At 41.3% G+C, this 14965-nt stretch overlaps 1 protein-coding gene across 1 annotated transcript in view; it reads right to left on the bottom strand.

Annotated features, from left to right (window-relative positions):
• Positions 1-14965, bottom strand: part of LOC132828330 (ethanolamine kinase 1-like) — a 52311-nt gene that overhangs the window by 24679 nt on the left and 12667 nt on the right. Inside the window, exons 2-3 of the mRNA XM_060845343.1 lie at positions 14234-14493; positions 738-878 (exon numbers count right to left, since the gene is read on the bottom strand). Of these exons, the coding sequence (XP_060701326.1) occupies positions 738-878; positions 14234-14493 (401 nt within the window). The remainder of the gene's footprint in view (positions 1-737; positions 879-14233; positions 14494-14965) is intronic.

Genomic DNA, 14965 nt, shown 5'->3' with positions numbered 1-14965 from the left:
GACCTTGATAAATTGAGGGGATCCTGAGGGATCTTGATCAAATGATGTGGTCAGGAACCTCAATTAAAGAGCAAACACTGGTCTCCAATCAATGGTCTTCCAAATAAAACTGCACAACTTTCTAAACAGCCTTTTCAGGGCATTGAGCAGAAAGGAATACACAAATTGCATGAAAATAGTGAAGAGCTGAAAATGTGTTGCTGGAAAAGCGCAGGTCAGGCAGCATCCAAGGAACAGGAAATTCGACGTTTCGGGCATAAGCCCTTCTTCAGGAATGAGGGAAGTGAGTCCAGCAGGCTAAGATAAAAGGTAGGGAGGAGGGAATTGGGGGAGGGGTGATGGAGATGTGATAGGTGGAAGGAGGTCAAGATGAGGGTGATAGGCCGGAGTGGGGTGAGGGCGGAGAGGTCAGGAAGAAGATTGCAGGTTAGGAAGGCGGTGCTGAGTTCGAGGCATTCGACTGAGACAAGGTGGGGGGAGGGGAAATGAGGAAACTGGAGAAATCTGAGTTGTGGAAATAGTGAAGACATTGTTTCTTTTCCAATTTAGCAAAAACGAGTTTGAGTATCTGAAAACACAAACATTGTTCCTAAATGTGTAACATAACATACATCTGGAATAATTTTCAGATCAGTAGTTACAGAATGAATTCACAATTGGTCTAACAGGGTGACTACATCTCTTATTGTCTCATTAGTCTGTCTGACTTCAATGAACCATCATGGTCAAGCACATACCGGGTATTTTTAGCTTCTGGTGTGAACTCAGACGAGATGAGAGCCATGTACTTCCGCATTTTCACCCAGAGGTTGGGTTTCGGAATGCAACCATTGTGGGCGTGAATGCAATGAATCCTTGCTAGCTCTGTTGCTATGAGCCTACGAAGAGATAGAAGGCACATGTCATTCAAACATATCAGTCCCAAAGAGCATTCAGATGCACTTTCCTATTTATGTTGTGAATCTAGGATGGATTGATCCAAGGAATCTTGACTTGTGAATTTCCCACTGAAGTGCTGCTGTAGGAAAGGACTTGCATTAATATAGCACTTTTCACAGCAATGCCATGTTGGGGAAAAGTTCAGATGAAACATTATTCATCTGAGAAATTAACCCTTTCTCTCCACAGTTGCTGCTTGGCCTGCTGAACATTCATGTCAGTTGAGTTTTTATTTCAGATTTCCTGCATCTGCAGTATTCTGATTTATCTATAAATGTGAAGTATCCTCAGTGTTGAGGCATGAGAGCCAATTTGCACACAGCAAGACTGCACCAAAAGCAGTTACCTAACCATCAGACAAGCTGAATAAAAGGATGACACTTTAAAAGGGTTCGCTGTATAAAAGGATTACGCTCCAAGCACAGCAGAAAGGAAATTACAGAGATGCAAGACATAAAGTGGACATCAGCAGGAAAATAGAGTCAGAGGTAGATTTTAAGAAAGATTGATAGGAGAGAAAAGAGTAATAGAAAAGAAGAGAACTTTGGAGTATGGCACTCAACTGAGGTTTGGCATGGCCACTGTTGGTGAAAATTCACAGAAGTGGTTATGGAAAGAGAGAAACCATTGAAAGCCTCAAATGAATGCACCGTGGATCCGGTTTTGGTTTCAGTCCCTTGGGCAAATCCAGGAGGAGATCCATGACCCAGAAAGTCACTCCATCCTTGACTAGCAGTACAGCAGAGTATACCCAGACCATCCACTCTACTTCAGTTCCAAATCTTTGTTATTCATTCATGGAACATAGACCAGCATTTATTGCCCATTCCTAATTCATAAGATCATAAGATACAGGAGCTGAATTAGGCCATTCGGCTCTGCTATTTGATCATGGGTGATATGCTTCTCAACCCTGTTTTCCTGCTTCCTCCCCATAACCAATTAAAGATTTGTCTAACTCCTCGTTAAACTGCCACAGCATCCATTGCACGCTGGAGTTGGAGTAGCAAATTCCACAGATTCTAAACATTTTGGGCGGTATGGTGTCGCTCAGCGCCAGAGACCCGGGTTCATTTCCCACCTCAGGCAACTCCCTGTGTGGAGTTTGTACATTCTCCCGGTGTCTGCGTGTGTTTCCTCCAGGTGCTCCAGTTTCTCTCACAGTCCAAAAAATGTGCAGGGTGGGTGACTTGGCTATGCTAAGTTATCTGTAGTGGTAGGTGAAGGGATAAACATAGGGGACTAGGTCTGGGTGGGTTGCTCTTTGGAGGGTTGGTGTGGACCTGTTGGGCTGAAGGGTCTATTTCCACACTAAGTAATCTCTCTTCATCTCTGTTTTAGGTTTTCTACCACTTATCCTAAGACTATGACTTAATTGCCCAGAGCACAGTTAAGAGTCAACTGCAAAATATAGATCTGGAGTTATGTGTAGACCAGATCAGGTGAAGATAGAGTTCCTTCCAAAAAGACAACAGCAAACTGGACAGGTGTTTATTGACAATCCACGTGGGTGCCGTTGGCTAGTTTATTTCAGATATTTTGTTGAATCCAAAGTTCACCACGTGCTATGGTGGAATGTAAACTTATGTCCCCATAATGCTGGCGTGGGATTCTGGTCCAGTGACACTGCCACTACCTCCTGCAAATCTGAGCCCATTACAGCAAGAAATACTGAACGTAGACATGATGTTAGCCTGACAAGATTTAATTTAAAGAGAAATTCTATGAAGATACTGACAGATGGTTAGATAGGCAAACTTCGTCCCCTAACCCAAGTCTTGAACTAAGAAATGGCTGAATTAGAACTAAACTGACTATGAAGGAGGGGAAAAGGTAACAAAAATTGAGTATCAAAGAAACCTAAGCCTATTTGGTTAATCATAGCTTATGAACAAGTTTATTTTAAACTTGCACAGTTTGAAGGAAAAGATGGTCTTTTGAAAATTTGTACAAAGAAAGTAACAAGAAGAATTAAACACATGGCTCATGTGGAACAACATACTAGAAGCACTTTGTGGACTGTTGAAGACAAGAGAGATGTAAGAATAGTTCAGCAGTTTTAAAACAGAGAGAGAGAGAGAGAGAGAAAAAAACAGTAGGAAGTCCGGAAGATAAAAAAAAAGCACAGTCAGAACAGCTGAAAAAGGAAAATGAAAAGCTTCTAAATGTCTCTGGGGAAGGTGACAATGGGGTGTTTATTACAGTTAAAATATATTCACATATATAGAGTTTGGCCCAAAGAGCTTGTCTCCATGCTATAGGACTCTAAACAGTAGCAGAGGTCATTACACCACAATGATACAGCAGTGGACCTGTAATCCAGAACCCTTTAGGTCACATTTTGGGGACTTGGGTTCAAATCACACCATGCCAGATGGGGAGGTTTGAATTCAAATAAGTGATCTGGAATTAAAAAGCTAGCCTAGTTACCATTTAAAAAAGGTTGGAGGGAGGAAAATCTGCCACCCTTACCTGGTCTGGTTTAGATGTAATTCCACACCCACAGCAGTATAGTGACTCTTAATTGCCCTCTGGGCAATGCAGGGTAGGCAATGAATGCTGGCCTGGCTAGGAACACTCAGTCCTTGAATTAACTAAAAATAAAACTGCTGGGCATTGAGCTAAAATTAGCTCAGTTTTAAAAAAAAGTGGGTTGGCCAGCTGATTACACCCACTGTAGTTAAGGAAAAAGTTTGAATTGATTATGGAACAAGATGATCAGGGAGAGCTTTGCAGTAGAAGAGGTGACAAGGCTAAACCAGGACTACCCAACAAAAGGCAGTCCATGCCAGGGATTTACAGGAACTCTTATGTTAGAGCAACAAAATTGATGAATGTGTTTCTAATAAACAAAAATTTGTTCTTAGAAAGATGGGCATTCCTGACAAGGTTAACGTGCATTGTATATTCCCAGCGGATCTCAGGAGGGTGGCATCAAGTCTTTCTCTTAAATCAGAAGGTGTTCCTACAGTCCTGTTAAGCAATTTTAGGGTTTTTTTTTTTAAAAAAAGCATACACAAACTGCTTGTGGCCCCTTGCTTCTCTCCCCCTCAGCTTTCATGATCTCCCCTGCCTTTAATGTTTTTTTCCCTCCACATAAACCAGCTAATTCAAAAACTGGGCAGTTGTTAACAAAGATGAGAAGTAAAAAAAAAGCACTCAGTTGTGTGCAGGCATGATACTGGGTGTAGAAAGAAAAGAAAGGCTAGGGTAAGAGCACATGTGGGACAGTGGTAGTGTCTGGGAGGTGAGAGACCTTTAAATAAAAGAACATGATCTCAATCAACTGGAAAATGCAGATGATTCACTAATACACAACAACAAAAAAAAAAAACACCACAGTAAAAGCACATCTAGATATAGACAAAGAAATGTAAACCACTTACATTGTGTTTTAACACAGCCTCTGAATAGTCTGGAGGCTGTATCCCCTGGAATACCAGAGGCGGAGGGATGACTTTAGAGGCTTATAAAATCAGGAGGGGCATGGATAGAGTGAAAAGTAAGGTCTTTGCCACAAGGTAGGGAATGCAAAACCAGAAGGCTTGGTTTTAAGGTGAGCAGGGAAAGATTTTAAAAAAAGGGATCAGAGAAGCAACTTTTTCCAGTGAGTGAATGGAATGAGCTGCTAGAGGAGCTAGTGGAGGCTGGTACAATTACACCATTTAAAACCCATCTGGATGGGTGTATGAACAGTAAGGGTTGAGAGGGATTTGGACCAAATGGGACTACATTAAGTTTTGGATATGTAGTCAGCTTGGATAAGTTGGACCAAGGGGTCTGTGTCCATGCTGTACAGCTCTATGACCTTAAGTGACAAATCACTAATGAGTCAAAACAAAATTAAAAAGTTTTTTCTACAGTTCAGCATGATCATTATGATTGTCAGAATCAGTCTAAGTGCTTGCCTGATATTCTTAAAGGTCATGGGAACATGATTGGGCTTTGGAACCAGGCAGCTGTTAAATAAGCATTATAGGCAAAAGTTACTTATGCAGCATACCAATACTGTTGATATTAAGCAATTGTGAAAGAACCTACTGCAACTAGTACCCAGAGTAGCTGAACTATTAACTTTTGGAATTATCCAGTGTCTTTGATTTACTGATGCCACCTGATCCTCACATGCTAAAGGACACGAACTTTCCCATATTTCTGTGGACCTTGTACTTCTGCCTTTATCATTTAATCTGACTTTAACAAGGTGTTTGGAAAAAAGTTTTAGTCAAATAACAACTAAACAAAAAGATAATCAACATTAATCTAATTTGGTCAACGTGACTTATTATGCAGCACAAAGTGGGTCAGCAGTTATTTATAAAATGATCCAGAAGTGCAGTTTTGCAAATTTGTGTATGTAGCTGGACCTTTGGACCAAGTAATGGCATGTTGACATGTTCCCCAAACTTAAATGGCTTGGGCAAAAGGGAAAAAATAAACCAACAGACAAATAAATTTATATTTATTAGTATTTTTCACATCCTCCAGGCATCCCAAAAAACTTTTAGAACATAGAAGGATACAGCGCAGTACAGGCCCTTCGGCCCTCGATGTTGCGCTGACCGAATCCTACCTAACCTATACTAGCCCAATAACTTCCAAATGCCTATCCAATGCCCGCTTAAATGACCATAAAGAAGGAGAGTTCACCACTGATACGGGCAGGGCATTCCATGAACTCACAACCCGCTGTGTGAAGAATCTACCCCTAACATCTGTCCTATACCTACCACCCCTTAATTTAAAGCTATGTCCCCTAGTAACACCTGACTCCATTAGCGGTAAAAGGTTCTTAGTATCTACCCTATCTAAACCCCTAATCATCTTATACACTTCTATCAGATCTCCCCTAAACCTTCTCTTCTCCAATGAGAACAGCCCCAAGTGCCTCAGCCTTTCCTCATAAGATTTTCCTACCATTCCAGGCAACATCCTGGTAAACCTCCTCTGCACTCGTTCTAAAGCTTCCACATCCTTCCTATAGTATGGCGACCAAAACTGCACACAATACTCCAGATGAGGCCGCACCAGAGTCTTATACAACTGCAACATGACCTCAGGACTCCGGAACTCAATTCCTCTGCCAATAAAGCCCAGTACACCATATGCCTTCCTCACAGCACTATTTACCTGGGTGGCAACTTTCAGAGATCTGTGTACATGGACACCAAGATCCCTCTGCTCATCCACACTACCAAGTAGCCTACCATTAGCCCAGTAATCCATCATCTTGTTATTCCTACCAAAGTGAACGACTTCGCACTTAGCTACATTGAATTCCATTTGCCACATTTCCGCCCAGCTCTGCAACTTATCTATATCCCGCTGTAACCTACCACTTCCTTCCTCACTATCCACAACTCCACCGACTTTTGTGTCATCCGCAAACTTGCTCACCCAGCTTTCAAGTCCTTCCTCTAGATCATTTATAAAGATAACAAAAAGCAATGGTCCCAAAACAGATCCTTGTGGTACACCGCTAGTAACTGCGCTCCAAGATGAACATAATCCATCAACTACTACCCTCTGTCTCCTTCCAGCCAGCCAATTCCTAATCCAAACCTCTAATGTATCCTCAATGCCATACCTCCGAAGTTTTAGCATTAGCCTACCATGGGGAACCTTATCGAACGCCTTACTAAAATCCATATACACAACATCTACTGCTTTACCCTCATCCACTATACCTAATGGAATTATTGTTGAAATATATGTAGTCAGACAACTTGTTTCTGGTTTTCTCCTAGACCTCTGGTTACAATATTTTATCTGAAAGTCACTATAATCCAAGGGGACCACAGACTGCTCTCAGAGACGCACACAATTGGTGGTGAGTTTAACTTTAGGGTCACCACACTTTAGGTGGGAAAGAGGTTAAGGCAGGGCCTTTGTGACTTTAGCAGGTAAAGGGAGTCAAACCTGCAGGGGATCAACCATCTGGACAGCTGGTTTGTCTTGCAAAATGATGCAATTAGCATAGGTTTTCAACAGTCCTGAGATTATGCTCACATTCACTTTAACTTTCCTGAAGGGTAGGAATTTCCACAATAGTGATCCTTTGGCAAGTAGGTAATGGACTCAAACCCACCATCTTCTGTATCAGAGTCAAATGCACTGCCCACTGAGGCAGACTGGAGTGGAGATGAGGCAGCAAAAGTGGGAAACATTAAAGTCAGCCAAACATGGACTGTGCTAGTAAGTGCCAAAAGGAAACCTGTTTATAAAACACGAGCAGAGAATGATCATTTTAATTAAAGTGATGATTGGTAGAAGCAGATCCAACACATCCTGTAGAAATTCAAATTGCAGAGATATGGGGAAAGAGCCAAAAAGAGTAGGGTCTACAAAAGATGACATGTAGACATGGGGCCAGTTGGCTCCCTTCTAAAAATCAATTTGTCTTATGTAATGAAGCCAAGTGACCAAAGCAAACACATGCAGGATCAACTTGGGCTCAGTAAACTAGCCAACACCATTTAAGAGGTGGAGGTAGGTGAATTTAAGTGACAAGACATCCTAAAGTCCAACATGCAAGGGTGCAAAGCCCTGACGACAGCTAGGTCTGGAGCATAGTGTGTAATTCTGGCCTGGCCACCTCTACCACAGAGGGTATTTGGACAGTGGAGACTCCCCACAAAGGGTGATCAAGCTGAAGTGGGAGGAGTGGTGAAGAACTTTGGCTTTGGAAGAAGCAATCTTAAGTGATCATGATTTCCAAAGTTCAGACTTATCAAAAAAAAGTTGATCTGCAATTAGATAGACCACACTGCCACAACATCCACAATCAGGGGCTCAAACTCCAGATTAAGAGGAGACAGTTTAGATTTAACTGTTTCCACAGAGGATAGTGAATGTCAGGCACAGGACAGGTATGGAGGAAAAACTGGAAAAGGAGACATCAGATCCATGATTTAAATGAATGTGCAGTGAGTGAATACAAAATTTTGGATTGGCAGGAATCATTTCCATGAAGATTAATGCAAAATGTAGCCACTCAGCCCTGGGGACAAAACACAGCCTAGAGTGGTTTAAAGCCACTGAAAGCAGAAGGTACGACATTGATTTCTGTTTTCGGCTGATTACAGGCCTCATCCCGCTTTCCTCAACATTCAAGCTTTGGGCCAGTAAATGGCTTGGATGCCTAGAAAAGAAACACATACTGGCCAATCCTTATCAACATCCAGCTGAAAAAAAAGAGTTATGTGCACAGACTGAAGGAGGTCAAGAGCCTGGTGAATCTTTGGAATTCCTGCCAGAAAGCTGTGGAAGTTAAAAATCACTCAGACTCAAGACAGAATTTAAGTTTCTGGAGATGGAGGGATTATAGAGATAGTGCTATTTTCCCCAGAGATGATTAGCTATGACCTAGAATGCTGGTTCAGGCTTGGTGGGTTGAGTGGCCCATTCCCATTCTTTACCATGTTTTGAGGAAACTGGTTTAGGTTAATGGAACAGAAATCCCCACCCTGTCCCACTATCTCAGCTTTTAATTCTGTCACAATATCAAATGAATTCCTGAATGTTTGAGGATAGAGATGGAGAGATTGTTCCTTTTGGCTGGCCAACAGATAAAACCAGAGGATAAAAGATCTGATTGGAGAAGAAACCTTCACTGAGGGTTCTGAATCTTTGGAACGGTCTAATAAAAGCTGCAGATAGTCTGGTGTATATTCCAAGGCAGAGGTGGACAGATTCTTCATTACAGAGAACTGTGGGAAAGCAGGAATAGGCAATAAAAGTAGATTTGAAGCAAAACATTAGCATTGCTGCCTCCTATTGCTAGGGATCCAGGTTCAACTCCAGCCTTGGATGACTGAGGCATACACATTCTCCCAGTTTCTGCATAGGTTTCTACTGGGACTTTGGTTTTCTACCAGTCCAAGAGGTATGCAGGTTAGGTGGACTAGCTATGCTAACTAGTCCCATAGAGTCCAGAGATGCACAAGTCAGGCAGATTAGCAATGGTAAATGCAGGGTTAGGGGGATAGGATAGGATAGGGAGCCAGGTCTGGGCAGGATGCTATTCAGGAGGGTCAGTGTAGACTTGATGGGCTAAATGGCCTCATTCTGAACTGTAGGGATTCTACAATTTCAGCTTTTGGGTATCTGGGCCTCCAAAAACTCACCACATTTACAACAGAAATGTAGTTTTAAAAACCACCATCACCTTCAGCTCAGAATAATTAGCCTTGTTAATACAAGATTCTTAATCCAAAGACCACCACTAACTTAGGAATGTAATGATCAACACATGTACAGAAACTTGCTGCTTGGATCATTAAACTTTGAGCTTTAAAGTCCCACAGAAGCAAGGAGAAAGCTCATCTCAAAGTGGTGTCTTTTATCGTTTTCTTTGAGGTGGTCATGTTAGCTTGCTGTTGTCATGTGGGTAATATTGTTGGTGAGCCATTACCAATTTTAATACAGGGACAAACATCCCAAGGCCATTTGCAGGCAAACCTCTACTAAAAAAAACACCAAAGGCTTGGGGGGAATATTTGTCAGATGTGGTTCTTAAAGGTCAAGGAGGATCAAAAGGGCAAAGATTAGCTCATGAACGATACTGTTAAACAGAAAAAACAACAAAACACATTGTAGAACGTTAGCAACACTGAAATGTTTTTTTTCCACATTGGTTTGATGTCAAGAATTAAGAAAGGCTTGGTGCCACATCTGGTCAAACACCATCCAGTTTTTGGATATTATTCATTCCACATGGGGCAGTCTCTCTGAAGCCTTCCAAACAAACAGGAACAGTGGAGAAGTGGCTAGAACTGAAACCAAAATAAAAAAGTTGTAATTGTTGCTCCGCTTGACAACAATAGAAGCCTGCTTTATGTTGTTCAAACTATGCAGCTTGACATATTTATTCACCAGAGGGAATAAAAAGCTGCCCAATTAAAAGTCTCGTCAGAATACAGTTGCAAAAAGAAAAGTGGCGAGTCTTTTAAAATGGCTTTGGATAAGGGATTTCTAAATGAGTGTAAAGTGAGGCAGCATGCCAGAGGCTAGTAAAAAGATGCCAGTATGCACTCATTGCAATATCTCTTGGCACTGTTGCCTTGAGGAAGCATCATTTGGCTCATTCACCTGATGAATGGTATTTGATGTTTTTACAACGTGTGAGGGAATTATGAAGCAGCAAATTATAAAATCTACCCTCTAGGAGGAGGATGGGGAGGACTTCTCTTCACAGATGAATATGCAGTTTCAAGTTGACAAATGGGTAAAGCAATGAATTAAAAAGATCTGCCAGGCCATGAAATGTGCCCAAAAAAGTCTACCACAGCAGGAATAGGCTTGTCAATCTTCCAGGATTACCCTAGAGATGGCAGGAAATGTAGCATTGTCCCAGGCACTGCTGTTAGCCACCAAGTGCTCAGAGTTTTGAAGTAGTCAATAATGTTTACATCCTAGACAAGGCCTGTATTTGCTGCCTAATTATCCTCATGCAGGTGAGGAGTTAGCTTCCTGAGCCATTGCAATCCTAGAGTTTCAAGGCTACTGCAATGCTATATTGAAAGCACTTCCAGAATTTTAACCCAGAGACAGCGAAGAAATGGAAATATGGTTCCAAGTCAGGATATCAGAGGGGATCTTCTAGATGTTGATACCCGCACCCTTTGACAACCTAGATGGAAATAGGTGGTGGTTTTGAACCCAAAGGGACCTTGGCAAGTTGCTGTAGTGCAGATCAGATGATACACACTGCTGTCATTTGGCACCAGTGGTGCAAGGACTTAATGTTTACATTGGCATTGGGATACTAATCAGTCAGATTGTAGTGTCCTGGATCCAAGCTTCTTGCTTTGTTGGAGCTTGGAACAAAGTCTTTACATATTGCTAGTACTGAGAAAGGTTAGTGCCTGGAGATTCCATGAGCACAATGATAAAGCAGTCCCTAAAACTTTTTCCACATTTGGATTTCTGCATCAGATTGGTTCAGCTGTCTTAGGAATGAGGTTTTTTTGGGGGGGGGGGGGGGGGGGGGGGGGGGGCACATTTTGTTCAGGCTTTTTGTCATGCACTCATCAGGATACTACTACTACTAGTTTGGCTTGGGGGGGGGGGGGGGGGGGGAAGGAGGAGAAGGTGTGAAAATTATGCTGTTGGAGAGGACAGTGCCAATTGGTTAGCAAGTGGACTCATTCACACGCTATTTTGACTGTAGCACTTAACTGCTATATATAGTGTGCTAAAATTTTCATAATAGAACAAAAAAGATTTTCAAAAAAAAGGTGCACTCCAAATTGCAAACATTTTCTTAAACAGTGACTCTGCCACTGTTGGAAGAATAAGCTGTCAAAGAAATACTTCAAGAGCACAAACCAGTGGCCTGTTGAGTATATATTGCTACACCTCACGTTATCTTCCTCCTGTTTAAAAAAAGGACATAGGAATTAGGACCATTAGGCCATTTAACCCCCATTTCCACCCCCACTTTGACTCCCAACAATCACGAATCCATCCAACTCACCCTTAAAATTCAGTGACCTTGTGTTTACAACTTTTCAGCAATTTTTATAGTGACTAGAAGAGAACAATTCTTATCTCCATTTACAATTCCAAACCAAAAACTTTAAAAATCTATTGCTAGCTCTCTCTCCCACAAGGGAGAGAACTTCAGTCAATCTGATTTTTTTTTTAAAAAAAAGTTGAACAACAAACGAGTGAGAAGGATCTCTATTACTCATGAGATAAAAAAAGTCTTTGGAAAAAACATTTTGATTATCCAGCCCAAGAAGTGAACATTTTTGTTACCTTGATACCCGAGCACTGATCGTACAAAAGGTTTGGTTCTGCCTTTGAAAGAAATTTTCCCAAAAAAAAAACTTATTTTTCCTTCATTCATTTTGGGGAATTCAAAATTGCCAGCATTGAACCAGTAACTTACAGGCAAATCTGTTCTATACTTCATGAGAAGTGGGATCAGGAAAGGAGATTAAAAACCATACAACCATCCATGGGTTTAAGAAGTCAACAGTTGACTAAAGTACAAGAACATTTTATTCCAGAGAATGAAGTGTACTTTTTGGACTGATGTTTGGATAGTATCACAACTGCCAACTACAGAAATTCTCTTAAGTAGAACGATGTTCATGCAGTTCAGCTTGCAACATCTGAACTTACCATTTAACATCCACTTTGACTGTTCATGACAATGAACGTATTTAAGACCCACTATACTGCACAGCTAATTGAAAAGCTATTTGGGTTATCAATGTACTGCATTCTCATTGAGGGAGTTAAACATGCATTCAAAACACAGTTAGACCTCTGTACATGCAATGTAGATGGTTCCTTCATCATATCATGCAAATCCCAGACCTAAATTGATGCAGCAAGCATGGCACAACAAAAAAAAAGGGAAGGTTAGTGGAAAGTGCAGTGACCTAAACTGACCTGCCACTTAAGTGTTCTGCAAGAAAACCAGCCTCATGAAAAGGCACGTCTCTTTGCTAAAGAGATTGTGGTCCAGGCTGCACCTAGCAGCAAGAAATATTAGTCTCCTTGGTTCTTGGCTGCCTTCAGGTTACAAGTGCTTCTACAACAGAAACTGGTTTTAGTTAGATTGGAAGATAGGCTTCCAAAAACAAAAAAAAAGATATTCTGCTAACCACAAGGGAAATAAGCAGCAAGCAAACCAGCAAAGAACAAGAATTTGAGATAGTCGAGATTAGTTCGTCCTGCAGAAATATGAACAATGTTAAATGACATCCATGATCAGCCACAGCACCCTAGTGAGTAATACACACATCAGCACATGTGCAGATTTACCTTTTTCCAGGCTCAAACATGGTCACTTAACTGGAAGCAATCAAAACATCACATTCCCCAAAGTCCAAAGGAAATGAAATCCTATTTATCCAGAGAAATGGCCGCCTCTGGGTTTCTCTGCAGTTTTCCTCACTCGAGGTTGACCATTCCAAACCCCTCTGACAAACAAAGAGTCTAAAATTTGACAAGTTGCCAGACCAAAGAAAGTGTTGAGATTCCTTCACAGTGGTGACAAAAAAATGCTGGGAAGGCAGCAAAAAAAGAGCAGTGTTGACAACTGGGTGGGCTTTCCAAGTTGGTGTCAAGACCATTTCACAAAATGTAGATCCACCAATAAATGGTGTCAGGAGCTGTATCAACTCTGGTCACTTGATATTGTTGATATCTCCATTTCAAGTGAGATTGCTCTACATAAAAGCTTTCATACTTTAATTACATCCTCCAGCTATAGTATTGCTCTAGTGAGGGATTCAGCTCCTCAGTCTAGAGAGCAACATCAAAGCCAAATGCCTCAAATTACCATGCGTTTTGTTATACAACTATAAAATATTCAAAATTTATAAAAGATAGAAAGTATGATTTCAAATCAGCTGAGTTATGCTTTACCTGTGAGATTCCCTGGGTGGAATCGCTTCCCTGATTCATGTTAAAATAAGACTTTATATGTAACACTGGTTTCAACAAACAAATTGGTAATAGTCACTAAAACCATAGGACTGAACAGACTAGAGAAATAGACTAGTATCTAAATATTGAAGTGGACATTCTACATTTTGGGAACAGAAGAGTGAAACATTCCTCAGGAAAAGGAGGATCATTTGATGAAGAAGACCAAGCACCACCATAAAATTCAGGTGAATTAGGTCTTGCGAATCTTTGACCATTTAAGTTAGCAGTTGGAAAATTAGTGTCTGAAATGTAATATGGATGTAAAAAGAATCAAAGCTGAACCATACAGCTGGCAATGAAAGGTGAATTTAAAACAAAACCCAATTGCATTTGATGGAAATCTGCAAGGACAAAAAAAAAGCACTTGACTGAAACTTCAGTTCAGAGCTACTTACAAATAGTCCCAATGTTTGGAATGCACAGAGTCAAAAGGAAAAAAATCTATATAGCTTTGTTTGAGACAGAGTTGGAAGAGGCAAGTTGAGAGCTTATTCTTATGACGACAGTTCACAATCAAGTCCTTCATTAGAAGGGTCTCATTTTCTTGGAGAAAAGCATAAAAGGGGAGATTTTGTCCCCCTCCCTACCTGTCCAGTTTATTCAAGAGAATTATCACATTGGCAGTCAAACTCTAGTCTTTGGAGAGTTGTCAGAGTGCCTCATTGTGGCTTGACATTTCCCCTTCCCCCCCACCCCACACACAGCTCCCCATAAAATTAGATACAAGCTGTTGTGATTTTGATCAGGGTTAAAGATGACAAAAAAAAGTGAAAGGGCAACAAATCTTCACTTGTTCTACACAGCACCACCACAAGCTGAGGCAACACATTAAGTAAAACATTGGTACCTGAACAGAGTTGGCTCCCGTACACTTTGTGGGCAGAGTGCTGTCCCGTGCATGAACTCATAACAGAGACCATTCTGAAATGTGCAGTAGAGTTTTGGAGCACAACCATTGGCTTGCAGGACCTGGAAGCTCTTCAGTTCATTGTCCCGATCCACAAACAGCTCAGTCTTGTTGCCATAAACTCTCACCAAGACAACATCTTCCATTTGGTTCCCCAGATAGCAACCGACTAGTTTGTTTGTAATTCCATCTGTAAATAACTGGGGAGGTGGTGGTGGTGTGGAGAAAAAAAAAAGATGGTTACCCACATAATTGGAGAATTCTGGGACAGCATTGTACCAGCAGCTTATAGGTACTCTAAAATAAAATGATTTAAGTGATGCCCTCTTCTGTTTACAATAGAAATAGTTACAAGTTGAAAAAGTTACTTTTCACTTTCCCCTCTAATGAAACCTCATTCCCATCTCCACTTGCCATCCTTTGGAGTGTTGGGAACATGCAAAGGCACAAGTTCAAGCCAACAGCATGGATACTAACCTGCTGTACTTCGATCCCAGGAATGAATGGACCATCAAGACAGTTCGGTTCAGATGGATGTTACCATTTGGAGGAGCACAAGTCATATTGAACTCAAAAAAACCTGGCGGCAGTGGTTAGCACTGCTGCCTCAACACCAGAGACCTGGGTCCAATTCTTGCCTCAAGCAACTTTGTGTTGAGTTTGCACATTCTC

This window comes from Hemiscyllium ocellatum, chromosome 26, assembly GCF_020745735.1.
Source record: "Hemiscyllium ocellatum isolate sHemOce1 chromosome 26, sHemOce1.pat.X.cur, whole genome shotgun sequence".
Taxonomy (NCBI): domain Eukaryota; kingdom Metazoa; phylum Chordata; class Chondrichthyes; order Orectolobiformes; family Hemiscylliidae; genus Hemiscyllium; species Hemiscyllium ocellatum.
The sequence above is the reverse complement of the archived record's forward strand: the minus strand, read 5'-3'. Positions and strand labels throughout refer to the sequence as shown.